Source organism: Aspergillus puulaauensis, chromosome 3 (assembly GCF_016861865.1).
Source record: "Aspergillus puulaauensis MK2 DNA, chromosome 3, nearly complete sequence".
NCBI lineage: Eukaryota > Fungi > Ascomycota > Eurotiomycetes > Eurotiales > Aspergillaceae > Aspergillus > Aspergillus puulaauensis.
Window position 1 is genome coordinate 2,985,209 of NC_054859.1, and position 26,990 is coordinate 3,012,198.

General features: G+C 50.5%; 11 protein-coding genes across 11 annotated transcripts; 6 read left to right on the top strand and 5 right to left on the bottom strand.

The window, feature by feature from the left end:
* Positions 1-1,385: 1,385 nt before the first annotated feature.
* APUU_31176A (histone H1/H5 family protein) lies at positions 1,386-2,646 on the bottom strand (the record flags this gene model as incomplete). Its single annotated transcript, XM_041702350.1, has 7 exons — positions 1,386-1,499; positions 1,555-1,719; positions 1,773-1,855; positions 2,014-2,144; positions 2,270-2,292; positions 2,453-2,478; positions 2,574-2,646. 7 exons carry the CDS (start codon positions 2,644-2,646, stop codon positions 1,386-1,388), a joined length of 615 nt encoding a protein of 204 aa, XP_041555145.1.
* A 2,394-nt stretch (positions 2,647-5,040) lies between these two features.
* On the bottom strand, positions 5,041-6,488 carry fen1 (multifunctional nuclease RAD27; the record flags this gene model as incomplete). Its single annotated transcript, XM_041702352.1, has 5 exons — positions 5,041-5,562; positions 5,623-6,184; positions 6,237-6,241; positions 6,315-6,400; positions 6,476-6,488. 5 exons carry the CDS (start codon positions 6,486-6,488, stop codon positions 5,041-5,043), a joined length of 1,188 nt encoding a protein of 395 aa, XP_041555146.1.
* Positions 6,489-7,112: 624 nt separating this feature from the next.
* Positions 7,113-9,546, top strand: APUU_31178S (uncharacterized protein; the record flags this gene model as incomplete). Its single annotated transcript, XM_041702353.1, has 4 exons — positions 7,113-7,393; positions 7,466-8,333; positions 8,389-8,665; positions 8,732-9,546. 4 exons carry the CDS (start codon positions 7,113-7,115, stop codon positions 9,544-9,546), a joined length of 2,241 nt encoding a protein of 746 aa, XP_041555147.1.
* Positions 9,547-10,476: 930 nt separating this feature from the next.
* On the top strand, positions 10,477-12,022 carry APUU_31179S (acyl-CoA dehydrogenase; the record flags this gene model as incomplete). The annotated part of the gene is made up of 4 exons (XM_041702354.1): positions 10,477-10,693; positions 10,794-11,709; positions 11,813-11,922; positions 11,976-12,022. The coding sequence occupies 4 exons, from the start codon at positions 10,477-10,479 to the stop codon at positions 12,020-12,022; spliced, it is 1,290 nt and encodes a 429-aa protein (XP_041555148.1).
* A 1,166-nt stretch (positions 12,023-13,188) lies between these two features.
* Positions 13,189-14,023, top strand: UBC4 (putative ubiquitin conjugating enzyme (UbcD); the record flags this gene model as incomplete). Its single annotated transcript, XM_041702355.1, has 5 exons — positions 13,189-13,232; positions 13,359-13,404; positions 13,535-13,564; positions 13,644-13,827; positions 13,884-14,023. 5 exons carry the CDS (start codon positions 13,189-13,191, stop codon positions 14,021-14,023), a joined length of 444 nt encoding a protein of 147 aa, XP_041555149.1.
* Positions 14,024-15,083: 1,060 nt separating this feature from the next.
* On the bottom strand, positions 15,084-16,436 carry APUU_31181A (uncharacterized protein; the record flags this gene model as incomplete). Its single annotated transcript, XM_041702356.1, has 1 exon — positions 15,084-16,436. The coding sequence occupies one exon, from the start codon at positions 16,434-16,436 to the stop codon at positions 15,084-15,086; it is 1,353 nt and encodes a 450-aa protein (XP_041555150.1).
* Positions 16,437-17,517: 1,081 nt separating this feature from the next.
* On the top strand, positions 17,518-17,838 carry APUU_31182S (uncharacterized protein; the record flags this gene model as incomplete). Its single annotated transcript, XM_041702357.1, has 1 exon — positions 17,518-17,838. The coding sequence occupies one exon, from the start codon at positions 17,518-17,520 to the stop codon at positions 17,836-17,838; it is 321 nt and encodes a 106-aa protein (XP_041555151.1).
* Positions 17,839-19,282: 1,444 nt separating this feature from the next.
* Positions 19,283-20,123, bottom strand: EMG1 (18S rRNA pseudouridine methyltransferase; the record flags this gene model as incomplete). Its single annotated transcript, XM_041702358.1, has 2 exons — positions 19,283-19,759; positions 19,833-20,123. 2 exons carry the CDS (start codon positions 20,121-20,123, stop codon positions 19,283-19,285), a joined length of 768 nt encoding a protein of 255 aa, XP_041555152.1.
* A 1,773-nt stretch (positions 20,124-21,896) lies between these two features.
* APUU_31184A (uncharacterized protein) lies at positions 21,897-22,496 on the bottom strand (the record flags this gene model as incomplete). Its single annotated transcript, XM_041702359.1, has 1 exon — positions 21,897-22,496. The coding sequence occupies one exon, from the start codon at positions 22,494-22,496 to the stop codon at positions 21,897-21,899; it is 600 nt and encodes a 199-aa protein (XP_041555153.1).
* A 967-nt stretch (positions 22,497-23,463) lies between these two features.
* Positions 23,464-24,731, top strand: ECO1 (ESCO family N-acetyltransferase; the record flags this gene model as incomplete). Its single annotated transcript, XM_041702360.1, has 2 exons — positions 23,464-23,495; positions 23,555-24,731. 2 exons carry the CDS (start codon positions 23,464-23,466, stop codon positions 24,729-24,731), a joined length of 1,209 nt encoding a protein of 402 aa, XP_041555154.1.
* A 570-nt stretch (positions 24,732-25,301) lies between these two features.
* APUU_31186S (uncharacterized protein) lies at positions 25,302-26,848 on the top strand (the record flags this gene model as incomplete). The annotated part of the gene is made up of 2 exons (XM_041702361.1): positions 25,302-25,341; positions 25,419-26,848. 2 exons carry the CDS (start codon positions 25,302-25,304, stop codon positions 26,846-26,848), a joined length of 1,470 nt encoding a protein of 489 aa, XP_041555155.1.
* Between the last annotated feature and the right edge of the window lie 142 nt (positions 26,849-26,990).

Here is a 26,990-nt window from a genome sequence, read left to right on the forward strand (position 1 = left end):
AATCAATGGAGCGATGATGGAAGCCGGAGGACAGACAGCAACAGCCTTAATTCTGAACGTCTGGGAAGTCGAGAGAGCGCACTGGGCAGGCCGGCCGGGCGGTCCTGGTACGGTAAGTCTGCAGTAAATGCGCGTAATATACGCAAATCAAGGGCATTTAACTTGTTTATTCCTCAGGCTTAAAATACGACTCAGTTAATAGTATTAGCTCTGGTCTCTTGAGCTCAACAATAATAAATACGACAGGGGCCCCTGATGTTTGTTGGTTGTTGCTATTATTGCTACTGCCTAGTTGTCGGGGATTCCTGAAAAGCAGGGGGAAACGGGGCGTGTCCGTGGTTCATACAAACTCCACTATTCAGCTTCTCAATTCTCACACGTTGGTCGATTCTTTTGTCAGTTTTACCACAAGGTATATAACGGGGTTGGTGCTCCTTCGGCTCATTTAAAGCTGGAACTTGCCGAGATTGCTCTCTGTCATGTTAAATAGATTTTCTCGAGTCGACAGGCCTGAGATATCTCAACCTGGAAGGCTGAATCGTAAATCCATGATGTCTTGTACAACTCCAGTATAACATGTAATCTTATATTTAGAAACAGGACGACCCAAAACAACCCTTCTCATAACTGAACAACCTGCTAAATATCTCATCAAGATACGGCTCAAATACTTTTCCACTTGTCAAACAATATATTATGAATTCTAGCCCTTAGTTGTTTTTACCCGACCACATGATTATGGTGCTTTCCAAGCCCATCGGGTGTCCCGCATAAAAACGGACCAACAACAATTTTCGTATGCATAACTTTATGCTTCGAACCCTAAATTCCCACCTCACTTCAGCATGCTCATATTACAGCTGCACACCACTGGTGCGTATAAAACAGCCCGCAGGAACTATGTAGCAAAAAAAAATAAAAATAAAAATAAAAAGATGGACGTGATGATAATTTCTAACTAATGTCAATCACGTTTAGGACTACCTTATAGCTTTTGCAACCCAGCAGCTTTACCATAATTCAAGTACGTACCATTTACCAAGTACTTGGATCACTACGGCCAGTAGGTTGATTGAGGAAAATGAACAGCAGAACGGAAATAATATTGACGTAGACATAGCAACAATTGGATCCCAACCCTCACAGCGAGATCACAGCAAGAAAGTAGCAGTTCCCATTCCAAAAATCCATCGCAAGACGCCAGCCCAACCAACAAAGAGAAATCAAAAATTCCCAGACTCACCACAAAGAGTCTCAAGCAAAAGAAATTACATCAGAAAGGAAATAGAGCACAACCTAAGATATATCCCGAAGCGCATCACGTAAACCCAAAGTCAAAACATCAAGAGGACGCTCAAAACAATCTCCAAAGCATGGCTATATATCTAAGCCTTCTTGGTCCTCTTGGTTACCTTTTCGGTGGGCTTTGCCGTCGTCGTGGTCTTGCGACCCGACTTGGTCACGCTGACGACCTTGGGCTTGTCAACAACAGCTGGTGCCTTGTTGGAAGTTAGTGCAATGAACACAAAAGAGTCTATCGTGGTAACGACTTACGGATGTGGTGGCCTTGCGAGGCTTTGCGGTGTTGGCCTTTGGCTTAGCGGTAGACTTCTTCACACCAGCGGTTGACTTCTTAGCCTTGGGCTTGGCCTTTTCGGCCTTCTCAGTCTTCTTAGTGGCTGTCTTCTTGGTGGCAGCAGCCTTGGTAGCAGTAGGCTTCTAAAGATGGGTCAGCAACGACCACCTTACAACTCAAAGGCGAGAACGCTTACCTTCGCAGCGGGCTTCGCAGCGGGCTTAGGGGCAGGCTTAGGGGCAGCTTCCTTCTTGGCAAGCTTTACGGGGCCGGAGGGACCTTAAGAAACGAGTTAGCATATCTACTTCAAAAAGACAAAAAAAAATGTGACATATAATAAAACGACAGCATGGGTTAAAGAGGTTCCCAGCGCGAGCAGAAGTAGGGGCAGTGCAAAAGAGTGGTGGGTTGAGGTGCGCGACAGAGATAAGACTTACCCTTGGGCTGAAGGAAATCGCCCTTGTCAACACCAACCTTGATCGCCTTGTTGAACTGGCTATCAAAGGCATTTTGGGACGCAGGCGCAAGCTTGTTGTTGGCCTGGACGTATTTCTTGATCGACTGACGGCTGTTATGAAGATTCGGTGGTTAGTTTGCGACGCGACAAGGTGATGATGACAAGGGACGATGAGGTCGCGACGCCGCTGAGCAGCGGGTTGAACTGGGGCGATCAGGAGCATCAAAACAACATACCTGCTACCATTTCTCTCTTTCAGCTGAAGCGGAAGAGGTTAGCGATCGAGATTACGATGAAAAAATTAAGAATTCGACGTGGTGTTGGGATGATCATCATGGGGAGACGTGTCACGGTCGGGGGGTTGCACCCGCCCGAGAGCGTCATCCAAGGGTAGCCCAGAAACAGCGTGATTAACTCACATTCAGGATGGCGACCTTGATCATATCTATATTAAACGAATCAGCATTCATTCGCGACTACAGCGATACTAAGTTTATCATGACGCGAAGTGGTGGTGTGGAAAGATCAGTAAAAGCATACCACGGTAGGAGGCGTGGGTTGGGCCGGCAGACGACTTCTTGGCCGCGGTGCTAGTAGCTTTCTTGGGAGGCATGGTGAAGGAGGGTTAGACGAGATGATTTAAAAAAGGAAGTTGAAGGAAGATGAGAAGATCCTGAAGATTGAGGGATCAGCGACAGGCGACGGAAAGCGCGGGTGGAGAGATGGTGGAAGGAGAAAAGAGTCGAGAATCGAGAGCGAAGGGGAGGGAGGCCCGCGGGGCATGCGCGCTTTATATAGGGCAGCCGGTGTTGACACAGGATCACTCGCAACCAGCAAAACACGTCAAGCCTGCTCCTCTCTTCCCTCCATTTTCTCGCCTCGCTCTCGCTTCTTCTTTATTTGTGCCTTTTCCGCCCCGCTGGTTGGCCAATCTAGATTACTCAGGTATTTTTTTGGAATTTTTACTCCCTTGTGCTTAGGCAGTAAACATCCGTCAAAATGTTGGTGTTCGTCTGCCTCTTGACCCAGCGCTTTCCATCTGCGCCAAATCATCCCAACTTTCCAACGCGTCTTCCGTCAAGTTCTTTATCCACCCCCCTTCTTGCCCATCCCCCCGGGAATTTCCTTTTTTGTAGGGTACTTTAAGTCGATCGGCACTCGATGAGCATTCCAGCAGAGCAGTTTGGAACACTCGCCTGGCGTCGAGAGTCGCGACTGTTTGCGCTCTTTCAGTCGCATCACTCCTGAGTAGCTTGTTCCCGAGCGTTTGTCGCTCCACACACAAAAACGCGCGCTCACTCAGTTTGGCAATTTTGGCATATTGTCAATGATCGTACTTATTATACTGATCCAGACGCTTCCATTTATCCTAGTTTGTGGAGTGTAAGTCGCGCTACTGCTTCGAAATCACTGATCTGGTCGAACCCCAGACGGTCTTCCAGTCAATGATGCAACTACCTCTGCGGTTCAATCAAGCTCACTGCCTCCTAGCATTTTGCGTGGTAGCGTTGAATCCAGTCGGCGCCTGGGCCTCTCAGGTATCTGTCTACATAGTACATACAGGTAGATCTCTCCCCTTGCATTGGATTCCCTGAGTTACTGCATCCGGGCGCTGGGAGGTGACGGGACTAGATAGTAAGGGGCCCTCGTGGGCTGGACCTCAAAACTGGTCACGAGGGGAGATGATGTATGGGTCCAAGCAGTCTGCTCTTAGGTTTCAGTTCTCAGTCGGGCCACCCAGCTTGCACCTGCGCTTCTGCTTCTGCTTCTGCGTGATCCAGATCTGGATCCGTGGTTTGGCCGTCTGCTTAGTTGGTTGTCCGCTCTTGTTGACTGCCATCGCGCAGTAACTTACGCGCCACTCTTGCTGGAGAGGCTGTGTCCCGCAGTGCAAGCCTATGTATACTCGCTTTAGAGTTCAGTAACTTGGATTATGACGAACAAGACCTACTGTCCTATTCCCCAGATTCTCTACTCTGGACAGCAACCGAGCCAAGAGATTTGCTGTTAGGCAGCTGGTCCAAGCAAAGCCCATGCTCCCGCTCTATATCAACATTCGATCTATTATTGGCCTATGCGGATTGCGGAACAAAGAAAATGTACAGTCATAGGTTACAACTGTTACAAGGTTGTTGAAGGTGATCTCAGCGCCTGGATCCGTCGCGGTCCACTAACATCACGGCCGCAAACAGCCGCGGAATGCTTGGCTGTGAAGCGCATCAACATCATGGTTCAGAAATTGGTAATACGTATCACTTTATGGGATTGTATATGTAATGTAGCCTGTTGTTTAGTATACACTGAATTATTAGTCTCTTAATATGGCGTGATATTTATTCCCTGGAAAGCTGGTTGGTTAACAATAAGAAAATATGGAACGTCATGACGCCTGTGTGCTGAAAATATATATTCCTCCATCCAGCAAAAACCATATGCATTTACACACAACCAGTTTCAACTTCAAGAAACATCAGTAATTGAAACTACTGTCTACATATTTACCTTACACTACAACGCTGACTGTACCAAACGACATCAAACATTGGATGTGGTGTTTTGCGATGACTTGGATTCAGCGCTACGCGCAACGCGCACCCCGCACGCAAAGCAGATCAACAACAAACAAGAGTTTCAGGGTGTCAGACCACCAGGCGCAAAAGTACAGATAGCGTGTCGAGCTGCCGAGCACAGTGGATGGTGCAGCCTGGATCGCCTTAAGTCTTTATTTTAGACACTGGCAGCTGCTTTGCGCGACATCGCGACACCTCCACCTCGGTAGCAGCCATGGCGGAGAGTTTTGTTGTTGTCTGCCGCGGGGCTACAACGACCCTCTACGGGATTGGAAAAGGGAGTAGATGCCACTGGGTATCAAGGCCCTAGGTATGTGTCTATGAAACTAATGTTGTGAACAAATTTTCAATCCTCACTCCGAAGTAATTACACCGATGAACGCCCATCCCAGCCATGTGGTCGTGTCCTTTTTATTATTTCGATACAGTAAGAGAACTTATACAGCAGCCCGAGGCTTTGACTTCGCCTCCTTTTTCGCCTTGGCATCCTCCTTCTTGCGCTTCTTCTGCTCTTGAATCTTCTCGTCGTGCTTGCGCTTGAGGGTTGCCTTCTCCGCGTCCGTCCTGGCAACAGGCTTGAAAAAACCCTCTAGACGGGATTGCTGCGCGCTCTTTAGGTTCTTCTGTAGTCGAGCAGCGCCGTTGCGCACGCGGTCTTCATTGAAGCCCTTGTCCTTCACCAGGAAGTCTATTAGGCCTTCGACGTCAGGTGCCTCCCACTTGAAGTCACATTCCGGATCGTTGGCGTCTCGGACGTCAGGGTTGATGAATAGTTCCCTGGCATCCTGGTAGGGCCAGGATTCTGGCATGGTGTATTTCTTTTTGGTATCATTTTCGATGGACTCAACCACCTTTTCCAAGGTGCCGTATTCCCGTATCAGCTTCAAGGCAGTGTTGGGCCCAACCTTGGGGATGGGTTCTAGGTAGTCGCATCCGAGCAGTATACAAAGATCGATAAACTATATCAGACAGAAAAGTAAGCAAACCGATCGCCACTCCCCGCGAAATAAGATACGTACCTGATTACGGTCCATGTTCAGCCCCTCCAGCGCACGGTTCAGGTGGATCTCCTGGATGGGCTCTTTTCTCTGCTCACTGAAAGTAAGATGCCTCAGCAGAATGGGGGACTCAAAGCACAGTGTATCCATATCCTCAGAAGCCGCGGCGTAGACCTTCCCCGCACGGGCAAGCACAGCACATTGTGCTTCCGCCTCAGTGGGAGCGTCGATATACGGGATCCCCATCAGCTTCAAAAGTTGCTTGCATTCGGCATTGTGCTCCCTTGTCACCCGTACAGTCCGCCGCGAGAACTTTTCGACGTCTTCTGTGGTACCGGTTTCCTTTGCTTCCTCGTGCGCTTCGGTGGCTTCATGTTTCCGTGCACTTCGCTTGGCTAGTTCACCCGACTTGAGCTTCGGTGGAGCTCCGTCGAAGACATACAGAGGTTTGATTCCATTGTCGACCATGCGCAGCGTCCGGTAAAACATGCCCATAAGGTGCGACGTAGTTTCTCCGGTGTCGCTCATGAGTTGCTGGCCTTCTGAGCGTACGGCAATGAGAAAACTGTAGATACTCATCGATCTGTAGCATATTAGCATCGATCTCCGGCGATTCCAGTCAGGCGATAACGTACGCATCCTATATTCCGAAAGAGCAGGTTAGCCATGGAAAGACAACACTCAATATCAAATAAAACACCGATATAACATACAATGGCGACCTTTCGGCCGAAATGAGCCTTGATATCGCCTGCTTTGATAGCATCTGGCGCATTTTCTGCGATCACTTGATAGAGGTCTGGGAATCGCGGCAGCAATGAGCAGAGATACGGGAATACGTTGATTTGATAATATAAATAGGATATTTACTCACGCTTAATACCCATATTGAATTTGCTGACCTATTCACGGCAGGACGGGGTCAAGATCACAGATTTGCGGTTGGGGTGAGCATGTCCAGGCGAGAGGGCCAGGCGCGGCCGGAGAACGCGTTGAACGCGCCGACATCATTAGACCGTATCTGGAATAGCGGAGACAAGCGCTGTTACACGTGACTAACCCCACTTGATTTCCCCAAGTTTCCGGTCCAAGGCTCGGAGTTGGGTGCAGAGGACTGGGTCTGGAAACGCCAGCCGACCCTAGAACGGAATCTGAGATGACTGATGAGGTGCTGGAGAAGACTCTGCCGTGATTTCCCCATATATTTGCCTGTCGGAATTCGTTTCCCTGCACTTCGGCTTCAAAGTCCGCAGACAAATTGCAGGTCACAGGGACCAGCGGCGGCTTATCAGGTCCTTACGGTAGTGCCAGCCTACTCCGAGAGGAGCAGTAGATTCGACCGGCCCCGATCTTCTCCAACCCGCCAAACTTTCCCCCTCTTTTCCCCCATTTGAATCGTCCCCGGCTGCTTTTTCAAAGCATAGATTCTATTTCAGGCGATAAGGCGGAGAGAACCCTGAACAATAGATGACCGCACCCCCATCCTAGGCGATGAGCGCATTCGTTGCACGATGAAAAGGAGTCACCCTCACTTTGAAGCCAATGGCGAGGCGTCCTCGGGGTCGTCCCCTCAGGGCGCCCTCCAGCAATCCCAGTCGGAGAATGACGCACGTCAGAGCCCGCACCATGTCCCAAAGATATCACGAAGGATACGTGCTTGTACAGAGTGCAAGCGACATAAGGTGCGATGTGATATGAGTGCGGGGGAGACTATTTGTCAACGATGTCGCCGGATGGGCTTAGAGTGCGTCGTCAACAAAAGCCTCCAGACATTGCTTGACGACGAAGCAGAGTAAATATTATTCCAAGAATGCGGCCTGCGATACAATATGGAGTTGCTAACTGGTTTTGTGTCACACTGCAGATGGAAGTCGACTATTGAGCTTGCCATGGCCGATTTACTTCGAAAAGCCCAATTGCCTGAGTTGTCGTACTACCAAGCGTTCGGAAGATCGGCTGAACTGCCTCCTAGAAAGAGAGGTCGCAAAGAGTCAACGGCTTCAATAGAGGATACTCCTCCGACTATGGGTCATAGACCGACGGAGTCAACTGATATCGCAGCCCATGCTGGTGCTGAGAGACCGAACCCTCCTAGAACCGCCTTGCAACAACAACAACAACAACAACAACAACAACAGCAACAGCCACCGCAATATGCTATTGATAAGGAAGAGAATGGCGCAACGTCATTAGTTACTGCTCCTATGGGAAGTTTGTATGAAGTGACTCAGCTGAGTGATATCCGGGCTAGTTCTCCCGAACGACAGCATGCGCATGATCTCGTAACGGATTTTGTTTCTCGTGGAGCAGTAGATTTACAAGAAGCAGAGGAATTATTTGATCATTTTGACCGCGTCCTCAACCGCTATTTATGGGATGGCATATTGCTGGTGCATAAGGACCTCACATCTTTGCGGAACTCATCTTCTATGCTCTCTGCTGCCATTTTCGCCGTAACCGCTCTCCACCTACCCAACAAAGAGCGGACCTTCGATACATGTTATACCGAGTTCGCAAAGCTGGCGTCGGAATCGATGCTCGACAGGCATCATACTTTAGATGATCTGCGCGCATTGTGTATAGGGGCGTTCTGGCTCGCCGATGTGAGTTGGAAGCTGTCGGGGTATGCAGTGCGCATTGCGACGGAACGTAACCTCCATCAAGCCTATCGAAGAGCCACGCTGGGTTCCCCGGAACACAAAGAACAGGCTAGACTCTGGTATCTCCTCTATGTAAGCGCATTTCTCTCGCCATCTGTGATATTCGAGTAGATGCTGACCTCCTTAGACTTTAGAACATCACTTCTCTATTGCCTACGGGCGTCCACCTATAATTCACGAAGACTACAGCATCACAAATCATCACACCTTCATACTCTCCCCGTCGGTATCGCAGTCTGATCTCCGCCTGCACAGCCAGGTGGATTTGTTCATTATACTCACTAGAATATACCATGCCTTTGGCCCCGACGTTGACCTAGAGGTTCCAGAAAGTGAATTTTCTACGATAGACAAATTTGACGCCGACCTCGGGGATTGGCGATCCGCATGGCTACCACGTTTAGGTATGATTATTCAATCCCCCATCGCGATGGCGTTTGAGTTGCCTTACTGATCACCTGTCGGTGCAGCTGGAAGTCGGTATGTTGGTGCGTACCCTTACAAAGCTGTATTCCTACACTATAATTTCTGCCGCTTGCAGCTGAATTCTGTCGCGCTACGAACCTATCATTCTTCGAATTCGACGCGTCCCATGTCTACTGAACGGAAGAAGCGTGCAAATATAGCCATTGAATCTGCGATCGGGACACTAATGGTAGTCTTGGATGAACCCGACATACAACGAGCTCTGGTTGGTGTTCCGCTGTACCTCCACAGCATGATCACATTTGCGGCCGTTTTCCTTCTGAAGATTGCTGCCAAGGGCTGCTCGAGTGCTACCCAGAGCGGCCAAAGCCAACAGAATTCGATTGCATCCGCTGGCCTCCACATCGACGTGTCATATGTGCGTTCTTTGGTCGGTCGAATCATTGAGCTGATGGTGTCATGTAGCAAGCGAGCTAGTGAGCGCCATCTTAGCCATCATATATCTCGTGGCTTAAGGAAAATGCTCACGGGACTTGAGGAATGGGAAAAGCGAACCTGCGGCACACAACAGCCCCCTGGACACAGGCCCCGTGATAATACTTCAATGTTCAAACCCGTAATAATTCCTGGAGCGGAACCACTAGGCGAGCGCGACACGATCTTGAATCACCCACCTCCCCTCTTAGGGGTTGCTCCTTTATCCGCGGAAAGAGGCAATGGATTCGAATCCGAAGTAAAACAACAAAACGGACTTTCTGAGGGCTCTGTGGACCCCATGATGGTTGACCTGTGGGGATTTGACGAAGAATACTTCCCTACTGGAGTGTTCGATTTTCTTCAATCCCAGATGCCCGCTTGATGGCCTTGCCACATATTCTGGATTATGGCGGAACCCCCAATTGAGGGAAATATAGAGGTTGACATCGGGTCTTTTGTCTCGTGTGTTCCGGGGGGAACACACGTCGGATATGGCCCAGTTCCATAAAGGAAACCCTTGCTCGGATCTTACTGGATGGCTCTTGCTGCACTAATATACATTTGGGAACCCAACTATGCACTGGAAAAGATTCCGGGCGAAAGGCGATGTGAGGGTGCGCTGTGTAGCAGGCACCATGTATGTCTACAGTAAAGTTTTCACTGACCGTCCTCATTTATCAAGTGCCGGCAATGCGCCGCGCCTTGAGGTGAACATCCCGACCCATATTGCTCAGTTCCGCCTAGGGCAATGTAATGCGGCAACTTCTTAGGGAGGAACGGTTTATTGCAGATTTACCTCATTATGACTGTACGGTATTATACTTATAGAAATCTAATGATCTTTAAAATCTATATGGAATGAATAGCCAATGTAGTACTACGTATGTATAGATCTCTGGGATGGACGATCGCCTCCAATGAGGTTGCCGGCTTTGGATCGGTTATTGGCTCGCATTTCCGACGGATCGCAACAGCCTCCCGCGGATATACTGATAAGCAGCACCTGGCCTCTCCGCGGAATTCGGGTTAATCGCACTATATAGTGAGGCTCAAAGGTAGGTATCGCAGTCTCATATCTATACTCTGGCTAATACAATTTGCGTTGTATCGTCACCTTTACCCTTAGTTTCATCTTTGGTCGGCCATCTAGAGATCCCCCGAGCATATTGCCGAGGTTTGCCTCCTGGAGAACTTCCCCCGCAACACCTTCCTGTGCCACTACACGGTACTATCTTTCTCTCAACTCCTCGAAGCGTACTGCAACTCAATTGCGTTCACGAAGACCTATAATATTATTTTTCATTTCCGCATAATGAATCCTTCTTCTCTTTTCCGTACCGCCGCACGCTCGGCAGGCCGGCTAGGCAAGGTCCGCACCGTGCCACACCCTGCTGCTGTGCGTGGATATGCCACGACCTTCAATTGGGAGGACCCTCTGCTCGCATCGGAGCTATATACAGAGGAAGAACTTGCGATTCAGGATACTGCGAGACAATATTGCCAGGAAAGATTGCAACCACGGGTTCTGGGTAAGTCGTGTGATCCGATGCGCGCCACATCTCTACGTTGCGATGAGCCGCATTCCTGAAGGGTGTCTTTGCTAAATTGCTGATTGCTTTTTCTTAATAGATGCCTACCGAAATGAGGATTATGACCGAGAGATCCTTGCAGAGATGGGCGAACTTGGCTTACTCGGTGCCAGTATTGAGGGTTATGGTTGCGCAGGCGCAAGCACAGTTGCTTCTGGTTTGATCACGAAGGAGGTGGAGCGCGTGGATTCGGGATATAGATCGGGAATGTCTGTGCAGAGCTCCTTGGCTATGACCGCCATTCATGAATTTGGAAGCCAGGAACTCAAGGATAGACTTCTCCCGGATCTGGCGAAGGGCAAGCTGGCAGGTTGCTTTGGTCTTACCGAGCCAAACCACGGCTCTGACCCCGGATCAATGGAGACAACCGCGCGTGAACACCCTACGCAAAAGGGTGTATACCTCCTCTCCGGCAGCAAGACCTGGATTACGAACTCGCCTATCTCCGACGTCTTGGTTGTGTGGGCTAAATTGCAAAGTACGGGGAAGATTCGTGGGTTTGCTGTTGAACGCAGCAAATGCCCACCGGGAACGATCGAGACTCCTTCGCTCAAGAACAAGACCGCTCTCCGCGCTTCTATCACAGGAATGATCCAGTTAGACGACTGCCCGGTAGCTGCGGAGAACATGTTCCCCGATGTCGAAGGCTTAACTGGACCTTTTACCTGCCTTAACAGTGCTCGTTTGGGTATTGCTTTTGGAGCCATGGGAGCTCTTGAGGACTGCATTGACCGTGCCAGAACCTACTCTTTGGAACGGAAGCAATTCAAGGGCAACCCCCTGGCAAAGTACCAGCTGATTCAAAAGAAGCTGGCGGATGCCGCCACGGATGCTACATATGGCACTTTGGCTGCAACCCAGGTTGCCAGACTGAAGGACGCTGGAAAATCCACTCCCGAGATGATTTCATTGATCAAGAGGCAAAATTGTGACCGGGCGCTTGCCAATTCTCGGATGTAAGTTGCACCCCCACTGCTGCCCGTGGGCTCTTCTCTCTCTTCTTGTCTTTCTTCTCGGTCGCCATTGAGACAATGGACTAACCTGCTTTCCCGTAACTAGACTTCAAGAAATTTTCGGCGGAAATGCTACCAGTGACGAGTATCATATTGGTCGGCACGTAGCGAACCTATTCGTGGTGCAAACATACGAGGGACAAAGTGATATCCATGGTGAGTGCCCACTTTACATGATTGGGTTGACAGGAGTACTGACTTTGTTCTAGCTTTGATCTTGGGCCGCGCCATTACTGGTGTGCAGGCGTTTGTATAAGGAAAAGAAGTCGATTACATGCTCCTGAGAATTTGTCGAGCAGCAAGTATACCTGTACCTTAGACATTTGAGACCACTAGACTCTTACGATATTCAAACTATTTTGAAATCACGTGAAATTGCGGCTATGTGAGCACGCGAGCGTCATAAATAGAATAAGGCGTTTATTAAAAGTTTCGGTTCCGCAGGGCTGCCCAGGAATGATATATTGGACGAAGACCGCAGTAGACTTAGCGGCACCTCGTAACATCGGGTGTCTGAAGTGTCTGCTTTGCCGCCTTACGGAAGCATGAATAAAACATCGAGGCTCCTGGAAATTTCAAGCAAACGGCGCTCAGCCTTGTTCATTAGTCCCCGTCCAGTGAGTATGAGAACCAATCGGCGACTCGGGCAGGTGGCAAGGCCCAAGTGCGGCGGTTCCGCGGTAGATGAATAATGATTATCTCGAAATGTAGTGAGGTGATATTACTCAGACTTACTAGTATTAATTTCGCCGCGCTCTAAAGGGCGGTGATTCCAACTTCGGTATCTCATAAAGTACAAGGCCGGAAGATCTGGGCGATTTGCCTTATTCTCGAGTCGTCCATGAGGGGCACCCGGCGGGCTCATTGTATAGCTTCCCATTTGGGCGGAGGCTGTGGTGGGGCGTTGTGGCGTAGGTGGCTGGTGCACTCCCGGTACTGTATTGTAAAAATTGGTACGGAAGCGCCCAATGTGACCTGATCCATCAGGCGGTCAGCCCGCAGTTGTTGTCAAAGCTGGTTAGTGACGGTAACGGTCGGCGACGGTATTATTTGTAATTTTGTAATCCTCTTCCACTTACTCACTTCCCGCTTCTCATTCTTCTTCTCTTTCTCTCTTCATTTCCCCTCCTCCAGCCTCGCCCGACGTAATCTCAAACCTGTGAGTATATAACCACCCGCTCTGTCCCCGACGTTTCTCTGCCCTCTCTCTGTCGCCTACTGTCTGCTTCGGCGCTTCGTGCTATTTTTCTTTTACTTCATCGACCAAAGCAGAAAGTTTCTCTCTACCGTTGCTGACCGTGGACACTCGACTCTGCAGATACCCGCCTTCAAATTCGATAACACCACTCATTGCTCAACCGTCGACCGGTTGTTTAGAACTTTTCTTCTGTTTATTCCTTCTTTTTTTTCACATCACCAAAAATGGCTCTCAAGAGAATTAACAAGGAACTCACTGACCTCGGCCGGTAAGCCATCCCTCCTTTCACTGTTCCACCCCACCATATCGCGGGGGCGATAATACCCGCCCGCCAGCGACTATACTCAAATTTCAACTTTGCACACATGATGCTAACATATCAATCTTGCTACAGTGATCCTCCTTCTTCCTGCTCTGCCGGCCCTGCCGGAGAAGATCTGGTATGCTTTTTAAGCCCATGTCTGTTCTTGGCGACGGTCGCCTTTGTCGCGGGGCCGTCGTGATGCAGATCCCTTCGTGCGATACTATCGAGTGACAGTTTAAAAGCTAACATATACTTTCTCGGAATAGTTCCACTGGCAAGCAACAATTATGGGTCCCGTAAGTCGGATTCTCTCCTTTCGCGAGCGGTTCTTGTTACGAGGTATCTTGAGCATGAGCTAACAGATTATCGCTGTAGGGTGACTCTCCATACTCAGGCGGCGTATTCTTCCTGACGATTCACTTCCCTACCGACTACCCATTCAAGCCTCCAAAAGTCAACTTTAACACTCGGATCTACCACCCCAACATCAACTCGAACGGCAGCATCTGTCTTGACATTCTCCGTGACCAATGGAGCCCTGCCCTGACAATCTCTAAAGGTCAGTCAAACCCGCATTCTCCACTCGTCTCTTTGCGAAACTGACATGCTTTGCAGTGCTACTCTCGATCTGCTCTATGCTCACAGACCCCAACCCGGATGACCCCTTGGTGCCTGAGATTGCCCACGTGTACAAGACCGACCGCCCCCGATACGAAGCAACCGCACGTGAATGGACTCGCAAATACGCCATCTGATCTTCGCCCGTCAAGTTTCCACGGCCACACTTGGTCTTCTCAAGCGCTTTGCGTATCCACTCGCTCTGTGACAACATACAGGAAGCCCGGCGTACCGTGATCGTAGATCTTTTCGTTGTTTTTCTTGCGGACCATTTGCGCGTGTTTTGAATCTATTCTTAGTTTGTTTCGGGTTTCTCCTTTTGGCGGGAAATGTCATATCCAACGATCATTATGACCACCTCATCATGCATTCATGGCATTTTTGTTTTACTGAATGGAGTCGGACAATGTTATGTGATTCACAATATAACCCGAGCATGATTATTTTTCCGTGGATCGGGGTCGCAAAGTTGTCGATACGACTGTGCGGGCTTGCCTGCGAACAGTTCACGGCGGACTGGTGTGCGTGAGTAGTAGCGATAGGAGGAACGACCGACGCTGGTAAAGGAGAACTGGGTTGTATCAGTAACTACTTAATACAAGTAGTAGTAGTAGTAGTAGTAGTAGTAGTATAGTACTTGAGACAAGACCAATTCAAACCAGTTGTTCGAAACTACTTAATATATTTGTATGTCGCTGCCGTTTTTAAACCACGTCTTGTATGGACAGCTTCAAATTATCCAAGCTAGATTATCTGCTCTCAATAAAAGTCATAGCCCTCAATCGCAATTATATAGGTAAAAGCCTCTGTTAATTCCTTGTGTTATGAGTATGTGATGAAAAATAATGTTGTTAATATAACATGATAGACGCCAGTTATGTATGCTTCGTAAAATATATGCTTGAGTCAATGAACCACTGTCTTGTAAGTTGTATGCGATATGCAGTTTGATGCAGGCATGAAATATATATATGAAAAAAAAAAAGGAAAAACTATAAAAGTATCAAAGCCATCATTGCAATAGCTGTATGGTAAGTTTGTCTGGTCTGGTCTGGAATGTAGCCGTCATATCTGATTAGAAAGGAAAAGAGAAGTGAAAAAGTAAAAAATGGCAACTAGACGATGCCCCTAAAGAATTGAAAACAAAGTCCAGATTGGAAGAATTGAAATTAACCGGGAAAAAGGCGTAAATTCACTTTACACAACCTGACTCCCTCTCCGACTAGAGCCCATCTTCGAACCAGCCTTGGAGCCACCGCCCGCGATGCTCCCACCGGCCTTGACAGTTCGTTTAGAGGCATGGCTCGACACCTGACTGACACTGTCACTTGGTCGGACAGGTTCGTCGAATTTGCTCGAGCGTCTGGAGGCACCTGACTTATGGGTGTGGTGACTCTGGTGAGAGCGATGGGAATGAGAGGAGCGTCTAGACGAGTCGCCGCCAGCTTGGCTGATGGAGTCGTCGGGTGTGACATGCGTCTCGACTTCCACGTCGTCGTATCGCGCAGGCTTAGCGCCGCTGCGGTAAGACGCGAACGAGGCTGCTGAGCCTTCAGGGAGAGGGATCTGACGGGCTGTCCGCGTTGATGAGGCCGTGCTTCCGGAGTGGGACTTTGTGACAGAGTGGTGTGAGTGATGAGAATGCTGGGTTTTGGATGCCTTGATGGTAGAGGTTGAGTAAACGCTTCCCGCCTTTTCGGAAATTCGAGATTTGTCGCGGAAGGAGCTGATCAGGGTACTCATATCGGGCTGGTACTGCTGGGGCTCGTACGCTCCTGGATACTCGATGGCTCTGAGGGGAATTTCACTTTGGTTGTAGATGCTCCCTTCTGAAGCGCGACGGCCGCCATCATCGTAGTACATGCTTCCCTTTGGACCTCTAGTTCCGAATTCTGTACCCTCGTAGACGGTACTCGCCCAGGGGTTCTTTGATGTGACGCTACGGCTTAGCGGAGGCCGCGATTCTGCCTGAGAATAGATGCTTCGAGCAGCAGAAGGTGCCTCAATGGCTCGGTAGCCCTGGTAATGAGAGGACGCTGGCGAGGACTCCTGCGAGGGAAGCTGACGGAACTCCTGGGGAGCGAACTGTGGAGGTTGATTAGGAGAGGATGTTGTTTCACTCGACTCCGAATCGCCTTTGGACATGGCGTAGGCAAAGGCAGCACCAGCAGCAGCGCCGATGAGTGTGCCAACGATCGTCTTGGCAGCCTTGCCGTCGTCGGTTTTCTGCGCTGCTTGAGTATGGATGACATAGGTCGGGGGCGCTTGCTGAGCTTGTTGGGGGGCTCTCTGGGTTTCGCGAGACGAGACGACTGTCGGAGCGCGCTCTGATGGAATTCCCCGATCTACAGCGGTAGTCGCCTTAGATGCGTGGGATTTCGCATTGGACTTGGCAGTGCTGGCCTTCGAGACAACAGAGCCGTTCTCAAGGAGTGCAAGAGCAGGTTTGCTATTGCTAACAACCGATCTGGACACGGTGCTGCCGCTGCTGCTTTTCGTGTCTAGAGAGGGTCGATACACGGCCTCGATGCTATTCCCATCCATGTCCATCACAGCGGCGCTGAAGTAGCCCGACTGAGAATCGCGAGTTTTGGGCTCCCCGTGGAGCTTGCCTCCGCCTTTCAGGGCGTGAATGAAGAACGAATTTACAGCGTCTTTTGAGGGAGCGGGAAACGCAACATGAGCTGCACCGGCGGGAAACCTATAAATTTCTTAGTTAGATGGTTATAGAAGATAGGGTATTTACATCGAGGGCCTACTTACCCCGGCTTTTGCTCTGTGATCCAGAAATCGGCGGGTTCGTTGGAATTTTGTCCGAAGCCAATATAGTCATCATGGCGACCAATGAATTTATAGCCGAGGGGTTGTAGGCAGGAGAGAAAGAATGATGTGGAGGTGGGGAGGTTGGAAACGGTCAACGTTAAGTGGGATAAAGGCATGTTCAATCACATGGATTATCTCGCTGAGAAGCGAGACTTGAATTGAGAGAGGCGCAAATGGTAAAGGTAGGCAGGTAGTGATATCTGGAGAAGTAATGGGAGAGGGGTGAAATATATTTCAGACGTGATGCTCGAGAGCAGTGGTAGCGGGGACTTAAAGCCTTCAAAGGCAAAGTAATATGATAAATAGTATGAGTAGAAATGTAGCAGATGAGTAAAGATGGCATTCAGAAACAGGATTGAAGGGAGTTAATAAGGACATCGAAGAGCCTTCCACATCACCTTGGAGTTACTCCTAAAGCATGCATACGCCGTCCAACGAGAATCAGCCAGGACGATGATCTCGTAACCATCCCAATGAGAGCCTTGATATTATTGCGGGCAGGACTGCATGGTCCCAGTAAGAGCCCAGCCATACAGGCGGTGTCCGGGAAGCCCAAGCTCCTATCGGGATACATGAAATTGCAGAGACCCACGACGGTCCTATCGGTGAAGCTCGCCACGAGGGGTCGAACAGGACTGGAATCACAGCCAGGTCATCGTGGAGAAACCTGATGGGGGCCCTGTAGGTGGCCCTGCCGATTAGGAAATAGGTGGGTACTGCGCAAGACCGAATCCAAGCAGCATCAATGAAGTTTAGTTGGTGAGGCGAGCGATGAAGAACAAGGTGGAAGGTACTGATTGGTTGTAGCATGAGCCTGACGGACTACGACGCCGGATATGGCACAAGGCGAAAGCGTGACATTGAGATGCAACTAGTTTATCGGCTCTCTGGGTCTCTGCTGAGAAGGAACCTTGCTGTCACTTGTCTGAAGTTGTCGCTCACGAGGGCCATGGAGTGGACGCCCCAAGAACAACCTCTTGTTTGGTTGGGCGAAGCCAGACTACACAGGCTCGGCTGTCTGACTGGGCACACGGCTGCCAATCACGATGGAACAGCAAATGGAAGAGTCGAAACGGTCGAAGGAAAAAAGAGTTCAGACTCCAGAGAACCACTTAATGGCCCCTCTTAGGCTCTTGTCGGCGTTGTCGCCTGCTTCTCTGACAATGGCCTGTTTTGTTCCTGCTTTGGGCACGTTTGCTGCCGCTAGTCGCCGGCGGTGCGATCTGACCGCTCGGAAATACCCACTCAATTGCTCCATCACTCTTGACTCACAGACCAAGCTCCTTTGAACAATAATTCAGGCCTCACCAGCGGCGATTCCCAAATGCAGGAGACTATTTTTGGAGAGCCTGCTGTACTCTGTAAGCCGAGGAGGCTTGGTGGTCGTTGATCGGAGGCGGTCGTCATGCGGGACCAACAGTGCCATGATCCATCCATATTCCACAGGAGTAGTAATATGGGATTGGGATAGAATCATAGAATGTTGTCAGCGGATGAGCGGACCCCTAAAATAAAACGGGAGATCCACAAACCGATGGAGCTGGCGATGTGTGCTTGCCACGTCGTTGCGAGGAAACACCAACCTTGGCTATTCGGGCCACTCAGTCCGTACTTATCACATGAGGGCGATTTTCAAGACACGACAGAAGGATACCAAAGGATATCGAGTGAGTCATAGTAAGAGGGCGAGCTTGTGATCAAGGGAGGAGGAAGCTGAAGTGAGAGAGCAGAGTTGAGGAGCAGACGAATTTGAAGCCTGAGGCAATAGATGCCTTTCGACTTCCTCAGGCATCATAATCGACTTGCAAGTTGAAACAGCTTTTGAATACTACTATACGGGTGCTGGTGATTCCAGCCTATTGTACTCCGCGGCTCTCTCAAATACCATACAAAAGGATTCGACCATCAAAACGGCCGGAAGTTCAGTAATGTAGACAGCCAGGACTTTGTCGCCAACAAGGACGTTTGCTCCAGATGACCTAGAGTGTTATATCATTGTTTATCTATACATATTTATACTGAGCCCAACTAGAGAATACAATACGAGCCACTGCCCCTGCCGCTGCCACTGCTCCTGCGCAGTACTTCTCACATGGAGAGTATTAAGGAGCGTCCGCGAACCAGGATCAGGTTTATGGTACCGTGTTCGAAGAGGCGTAAAGTGGATAGGTACGGTGGCCGGAGGACCGATCGAGGGCTCCCTCAAGAACGGACTCTGTTGACCCAAATAATTCACTGGTGGTTTGCCGGCATGTGTATCACCGTAAGAATAGCTACACCACGTAAGGACTGAGGCTGTATCGTTGGGCCGATTGGTGTCATAAGCCGGAAGTAGCCTGCTGGAGCGATAAAGAAAAAGCAAGGCAAAACAGGAAATCGACACATTCAACCCAATCGCTGGCAAGGGTTCCACAACGCAGTAAATGGCCGCACGGGATCAGTGAAGTCATATCCAACATTCGGTATTTGACATGCTTCCGACGAAGCTAGTGATGGTATGCTCTCAGGGAAATTCGTCACATCGTCAACTGGCCACAAGCTCCATTAAGGGAGTGACCGAAATTCAAGCGGCTTCAAAGGATATCCCAAACTTCCTCAGCAGCATGGCAGAACTTGCTGCACGCTACACTGGCACTGAGACTGTAGTTGCTGATACTAATTGCATCATCCTTGAAAGAGTCCGCAAAGTCATCTTGACCCTTAGCCATGGCTCCGACAAATATACAGATGCTCTCCTTGGGACCGAGAGACTCAAGATAGTCCTTGCATCTCACAACCGGGGCTTCGTAGCTTAGCGTTACTTTGCGGCAGTTTGGCGGCAAGTGATCAGTAATGGGGTTCTTGATGACTTTGAGTAGCTTTTCTTGCGAATTGGTGGAACGAATGGAGAGTCGATGCAAAAGTTGAACCATAAGACCGGCAAACCGCTTGAAAGTTCGAGGAATGCGAACAGAGGGGTTCACTTCAATCAAGACGCCTTTGGCAGTATGAATGAAGATTTGTAGCTTGCCGGCCTTGTTGACGGGAGAGTCAAGGAGGGTAAGGAGACACTGGAGTGGATAGTGAGATCAGCAATCAAATCGCTTTCCGAGTAACTTTGATGGAGGAAAAGGATGGTCTAACCTGGTGGGCAATGTCAGGGCGTGCTTCGCTAATGTCTCGGTTCATCTTGCGCATAACACCAATGTGTTCATCGCTGTTGAGCAACGAATACTTCTCGTCCCGAGCCGTGCCATTGCGACCACCGTGGGAGGCCCTAAACGTCTCCAAGCTAGCATGGGAGAGCACCACGATCAAACGCTGGGTCTCCTTGTCAGCAGGAGGGATAGGCACATGCTGCTCAGCGACAAGCTGGGGCAATTCGGGAGGAGGGCAAGACTGAGTCCCTGCGCGGTCCGGACTGTCAGCATCCATAGCGGACGAATAATATGAAAGAAAATGTGCAATGTAGCGAGAGGATAATAGAGATAGTTGCTAGGTGTCACCAGATGCACCACAGCAATATGGATGCCGGAGCTATGGCGGAGCTTTCTTATGAGCTCGCCGCTGACTCAACTCCAGCAGAGGGGATGGAAAAGTGGTTTGAAACAATGAGGGGCGAGGGAGTTTGACAGGTCGGAAATTGTAGGGCGAGGTGGCAGGAATGAGGGGAAAAATTTGACGGCGAAGATCTGGATTCACCGCACGGCGAGAGAAATTCTATTGGACAATTGACACATACTGGCACGCTTTCTTTTTCCTGCTACCTGGAGAGATTCTGACATTGTGAGGGATCGGGCCTTTGCAGGGGATACAATTCGGCGACGAAGGCAACGGTCGAGTATGCTGATAGGCAAGGAAAAAAATAGGCCGAAGCTTGAAGGACTGAAGCTCGGAGGTGAAGTGAAGCGGGGAAGGGAAAGGAAGGGAAGGGAAGGGAAGGGAAGGGAAGAATCGGATCTCGCAGGAGAACTGGCGGCTGCGCGGCTTATATTATGACAGAGCGCGTGAAAGACCAGGGGTCGGAAAGGCTGCAGGGTTGGTTTAAATGGAAAAATCAGAGATCTCTGCCAGAAACGAGTGACCCGACGCAGAGCAGAAAGGCGGAGTGAAGGTTTTTTCGGTTCTCGCCCAAATCTGGAATCGTCAATCACCGTTGTCGGAGGAGATCAAACCATCTCGAAGGGCACGCAGTAATTTATAGCAACGGTTGGTTTCTTCTGTTCCCTGCTGGTGCTGTAAACCCCGCATAAAATATATTGGGCAATAGCATACTCGGGTCCTCGACGGGGGGGTTTTGCCGCCATTCAGTCGTATAAGTCGTATACAGGTGCCAACCATACTTCGGCCGCATTAAGACGAGACCACATTCTCTGCTCGGAAGTGTCAATTTATCACCGAATCAACAACCCGCCGAAGAGTCGATCGCCAGCGTCCGACGTCCCGCGGGGCTGTCGGGACTCAAGAGGCATTTTATGAGTTCAACTCTTCTCTTCTGGGCCATGATTGACCGTCGAGATTGAAGAATCCCCGGTCAGCACCACCTACGGAGTCGACGTGCTTTGGGAATGGTGTTCTTATTGGACATGATCTCAACTAATGCATCGCTTGTCGGGTCTTCAGTTCCAAAAGAGGCACGACTCGACCGATGTTAAACCCCGTGAAATGGGCCCCGTATTCCGAAAATTTAACATAACTCTTGGAGCTTATGATCAGTGAGAGTCGACGCTGTCTTTTTGCCTGTGTATATGGAGGATACGGTCGCTGGCGTTCGATCCTGCGCCGCAGTCAGCTCTCCGCGAGGTTCAGATTATTCTCCTAGGTCCTCCGCGTACGGAGTACGGGCGTCAGAAGCCCGGATTCCTGGACTAGGGAACTGTCATCTCGATAAAGCACGGCGATTGGCTTCTGGCCATTCAGTTCATGCCATCTTACTCAGACACCCACCGGTAAATGAAGGTCTGAGTCTCGAAGCTGCTTGGCCCCCATCAGAAGGAATATCCCTCCATCCTATTGAGAGGTTCATCGCTTTCTCTGTTACATGCCGCCCCCAACTCCTCATAGCCAAGGGCTGGCTGACTGTGACATGCAAGTTACATATGTGGGATGGTGGGATCTCTTCGAATGACTCGATGTACCACCTGGAATGCTGCACAAACCCAAATGTCCCAGCCATTGAGGGTTCGCACTTCGCAGGCTCTGCACCTGTCACACCGGGTGGCGGTTAAGCTTGATTCTGATCGCCAGCGATGGCGTTTCATCGGAGTGCATGAATTTGCCCCATTGCCCATCGAGTTGGCGCAAAGTCTTGGATATCAAGTTTTCTGCTGTACCAAGACCCCACGAGAATGTTGGATACTGCCGATGCGATGCGGGTTGGCGCTTTTTTGTTTTTGCGACTGGAGATTTCAAGAAGAGTGACAGGAAGGGAGGACTGCTTTTTGGTTCTTCCTGTAAGCCCCCAGCATGGAGCAATCTACATCGTACACCGTAGAAACTGTAGTGATGATCCATAATGCTCCTCTGCAGATCACCGTGGGTTTGAGATGTGAGACTGAGTCTTGCCCCTTCCTGTCGGTCAATCCAACAGGGCGATCGCACAGGGCATCTGCTCAAGTGCCGTGGTGGGGGACTGTTCTGATGTGACGGCTTGCCGGGCACCGCGAACGAGAGGAAAGGATACTTGCATGGATAGGCGTTTGGCTGGGGTCCATGAACTCCGAAAAAGCAAGAATGGCCAAGAAGAGGCAAGAAAGCAGGAAGGAATGTTGGGGATGGACGGAGTGCATGCAGCAGCGGAATTCCCATAATGGGAACAAAGGATTCTCGATGATGGCTGGCGTATTCTACCAAGCCAACTGAGGATACGAAGCCAACTTTTCTTCTCCTTTTCTACACGAGCCATACATACAAGGTAGCTGAGAAATGAGAAGGCAGTTGGGAGTACATGGTACCCCAGGTCCACCCCAGGTTCTATCTTATTTATCGGCCGTGGAGACTGTAGAGTCACGTCACCAGAGTCACGAACTCACGGGTCACCAACCATGAACAACTTCAAGAAGTCGGAGATAGCCCTTGCTTCGAGATCAGGGAGGACGGTGACAAGAATACAGAAAGGGAGAAGCATCGCAGCTGGGAAGGCATCATCCAGCGCCAGGGTTCCGCAAGGGCTGGGCCAACCAAGGCAGGGGAATAAATAATAAGACGAGAAAATAAATAATGCCAGCGCACGGGAGGAGGGACGGCGAAGTGAGCATCCATCCACTCATACCAGGGCGCTGGAGAGACATACTTTATGCAGGTAGGGGCGGGCTCCATGGTTGGTCGCTCATGATTTCAGGAGGCAAAGTCGGCCAGTTCTTGGGCTGTCGCAGTTGGTCCAGTCGCCAGAGCTGTAATAAAAGGAGTTCCACAGGAATCATCATCAAGGCTGCCTCGTTACACTTGTAACTCCCTCCTCAACCGCCATCGCCCTGCTGTCCCTGCCGTTGTCCCTGCTGTTATTGCTGTCACCACGCTGTTGGCCCTGGCTGGAGCAATATAGCTGAATCAGGTTAGGTTGGTCCTCACGCGTTCCGTCACCCGTTGTCCACCCGTCGATCACTCGCCGCCGAAGCCTTCCGTGCGTGGAAAATAATCATCACAGGCGTCATCAAGGCAGCATAACACTGCCTGCTCCTGCCTTCCCCCATTGTCTCTCGTCTAGGCCCCCATGGTTGCCTTCACCCGATTCTCATGATCTGAAGCAGTCACCCCAGCACGCAAAAACAGGGAGATGCCGTGGACTGTAACGAATTCATTTAAACGGTACGCTTTCCACTAATTGCCCCTCGCACGCAAAACCACCCCTGACAGCTTTTCGACAGAGGTCTCATGATGAAAACATACGGCCGGTCCTCATGGCGCGTCTACGACGATGACCAGCGGCCCGCGGCCAAGAAAAGACGCGTTTTGTCCGACAGCGAGTCGGACGCGGCCGAAAAGAGCATTGAGTATGCCATTCGGGAGTCTACAGCCAACGTGCGATCGAGCCCATCGCGTCGGAATTCCCTTGCACTATCAGACGGCTCTCAGGATACTGAACTGTCAACTCCCCCTTCCTCACCCCCGCCTCGATTGTCGCCCCCACCGCAGAACACGCGAAAACCTACATTCTCCTTCCTCAAACGCAAGCACTCGGCCACCAAGGAGGGAACCAATGGGACCCCTCTGTCGGAGGTGAATTCCAACAGCGTGCGCGCGTCTGCTGATCCCCCGAAGAAGAAAGCAGCAACACAAGCGCCTCAACAACCGGCGTTGAAGCAAATGCAACTTGACCTGGGCCACGAGGTACGGAAGACATGCGCGACCTGTGGTATGGAGTATGTGCCCTCGAACACCGAAGACTCCTCTCTTCACAAGAAATTCCACGACATGAACTCGACCGGAGTAGATCTAGGAAAAGCGTTTATGAGGGCGAACGCGTCGCGATGGGTCTACGAGGCGACTCGCTTTGACGAGGGATACGTGGTGATAGTGGATCGCAAGTCATCTCCGACCGCGAAGAACCAGGCCAAGAAAGTCCTGGAGGTTATCAGTAAAGAATTGTCGTCCCCGGTGATCGAGGACGAGGTCCTATGGAGCCAGACGGAACCACCGAAACATCTGCGCAAGAATGGGGCGTCGGAGAGCGTGGACAGATACAAGGTTTTTTTGCATATGAAGGATAGTCGGTGTGTCGGAGCATGTTTGACTGAGCGCATCTGGGAATCTCACGCAGTGGACAAGGCATCTCTCCAGGCAGATGGCACCGACTCGGCCGTCACTGTCCGCAACGAGACTCACTCTGCGGTCGTGGGGATTTCGCGCATTTGGACATCAGGCTCTTCACGACGCAAAGGCATCGCGATGGACCTTTTGGATTGCGTGGTGAGCAATTTTATTTACGGGATGGAAATCCCCAAGGACCAGGTGGCCTTCAGCCAACCGACCAACAGCGGGAAAAACCTCGCCCAGGCATTCTTCGGGACCGAGAACGAATGGCACGTTTACAAGGAAAGCTAAGGTGGGAAAATGTGTTAGCATGTGTGTTTGATGTTTGGAAGGGGAGCAACTAGGCCGACTCCGTCTCTCTTTCGTACTCGTCCTTCCTTTTCCCTTTGTCTTCTTACTACATACGCGGCGAGCTGATACCCTTTATTTTCGGGCATTGGACCAAGAGGGAGGTATACTGTGACGAACATTTATCTTGTGGTCTTTGTATTTGGCGGTGTTTTCTTTTTGGATGGGAGGATTATGGGGGATGCGATCTATTCTTTGGCTATTCTTTGTACCATATATCTACACTTTATTTTTCGCCCCCGTCAGCTTTCAGCCTATTTCGCATTCAGCGCAGTTACAAACAAATTGCAGAGCGTCAGAATTAGTGTTAATTTCCCTGTGCATTGTGCATTGAGTGTCGGCCGTAGCTCTTTCCGGAACCCGTGGGGAACGTCAGCGGCGGCTCTTTTGTTGACCCTCGACGACTCCGCTATCAGCTTCACCTTCTTCCCCTCTTCCACTCCCTGCAGTGTCCACCCTTCGCCAATGTTCCTACCCTTGCTCTCATGATCGGTCCTGCCACGTCTCTCTGCGATGTCTGGATTAAATCCTTTCCGCCCTAAAAAGCCAGAAGGTGAGAATCCCTTTCCGCCGCTTCCGAGTCAAAGACGAGGCCTGCGAGACCACCAAGAGATAGACTGACCCTTGTAGATCTGACAGCGCATCGACATCAGCCGCAGTCCTCTCTGTCCATAACCTCCCCACCAAATATCCCGGATCCCATCTTCTTTGGCCATCCGTCAAACACTCCAGTTGCAACAAACCAGACAAACCCCCCGCCGCGGAGTGCCAGTGCTAGCGCCACTCCACCTCCGACAGTCAGTGCGCCAGATCTTGACGATTCAGTGACTTCGGATGATCAATCAAGTTCGGATCCTTTCAGTCAGGATGCCGATGTAAGCGACTATGAGGCAGAACGGGCCAAAGCCCCATCAGACGCCTTAGCGACAGCTTCCTTGGATGCCCAACAACGTCACCAAGGAACAACCCGCACCACTACCCCCTCGAGTCAATCGTCAACCGAAACTGATCTCTCTGGCGACCAAAACCCGAAGACTGGTAATCGAGTACATGCCGAAAACGGTGGAGAGTTGCGAGAAAGTACAGCGATTGCCAGCTCATTACCCTCGCGCCAGACGCCTGTTTCAATGGGGGAACCAGGCAGTGATAGCACAGCTAATGAGCCGGCACCATATACACACTCTAGAAAATCGAGTCGACCGGTCTCATTAGGGCCAGGCATAGACCTAAACACCCTTGCGACTCGTTCTGGAAATAGGGATAGAGTGCCACCACCTCCCCCGAAAAGTCATCATGGGAAATTAATTAGTCCTGATCTGAGCATAATCCCGCCAGCATCCCAGACTACTCCCGGAAAAGCTGCGAGCCGGGTATCGTTTCACGGCCCTTCTCCAGGTCCCTTGGCTTCCCCTCGAATAACACAAGCAACTCCAGATTACTTCGGCACACCCTCAAGCCAACCCTCTGCGCCCGCCGATACTCTTCGGCGTAGTCAATCCCAATACAAACGACCTCCCACTCCACCGTTGAGTCGACGGCATAGTCAGATGAGGCGTTCCAAGTCCGCTCTTTCAAAACCAAGCTCTTCCCAGCTGTCTGTGTCCCATTCGACGATTGAGACTACTGCATCAACGCCCTCAAGTCCTGGTTCTCGGTCGCCAACTCCCTCGCTACGGAGTAGAGATTCCAGAAGTGACCAGATCATCCCTGATGACTCAAATCCCAACTTTACCTTGCAATCGGAGAATATAGCACCGTCCTCCATGCAATCTACGGAAGTATCGGGGCTAGGAACGCAGCCGAATCCTCGAACCGCTTCGAAGCGATCATCACTCCTAAATACTCTACCACCGCCCCCGCCTCCTCGGCGCACTCGCGGGAGCAACCACAGTAACGATAACAATCGGCCCGCCGGTCTGCGTTCAGAACAACGCGCAGATGAGCCTGGAGACTTTGCCTCCCATCCATCAAATGCGACGGATATCCTGGCAGATCTGTCGCGTTTGCAGAAAGAGGTAGATGATCTTCGCGGGCATTACGAGAACCGGAGGGCCCAGTAAACTTGAAAGTGATTGCTAAAGCGAGAATTATCGAGTGTGTAGGTTGGGGCATGGCAGGCTGGCTATATAATATGCACGAAATGATGAAGATTACGAATTGCCATGAATGGTATGGACATGACCTTGCTGGCCCTTTTTGTAG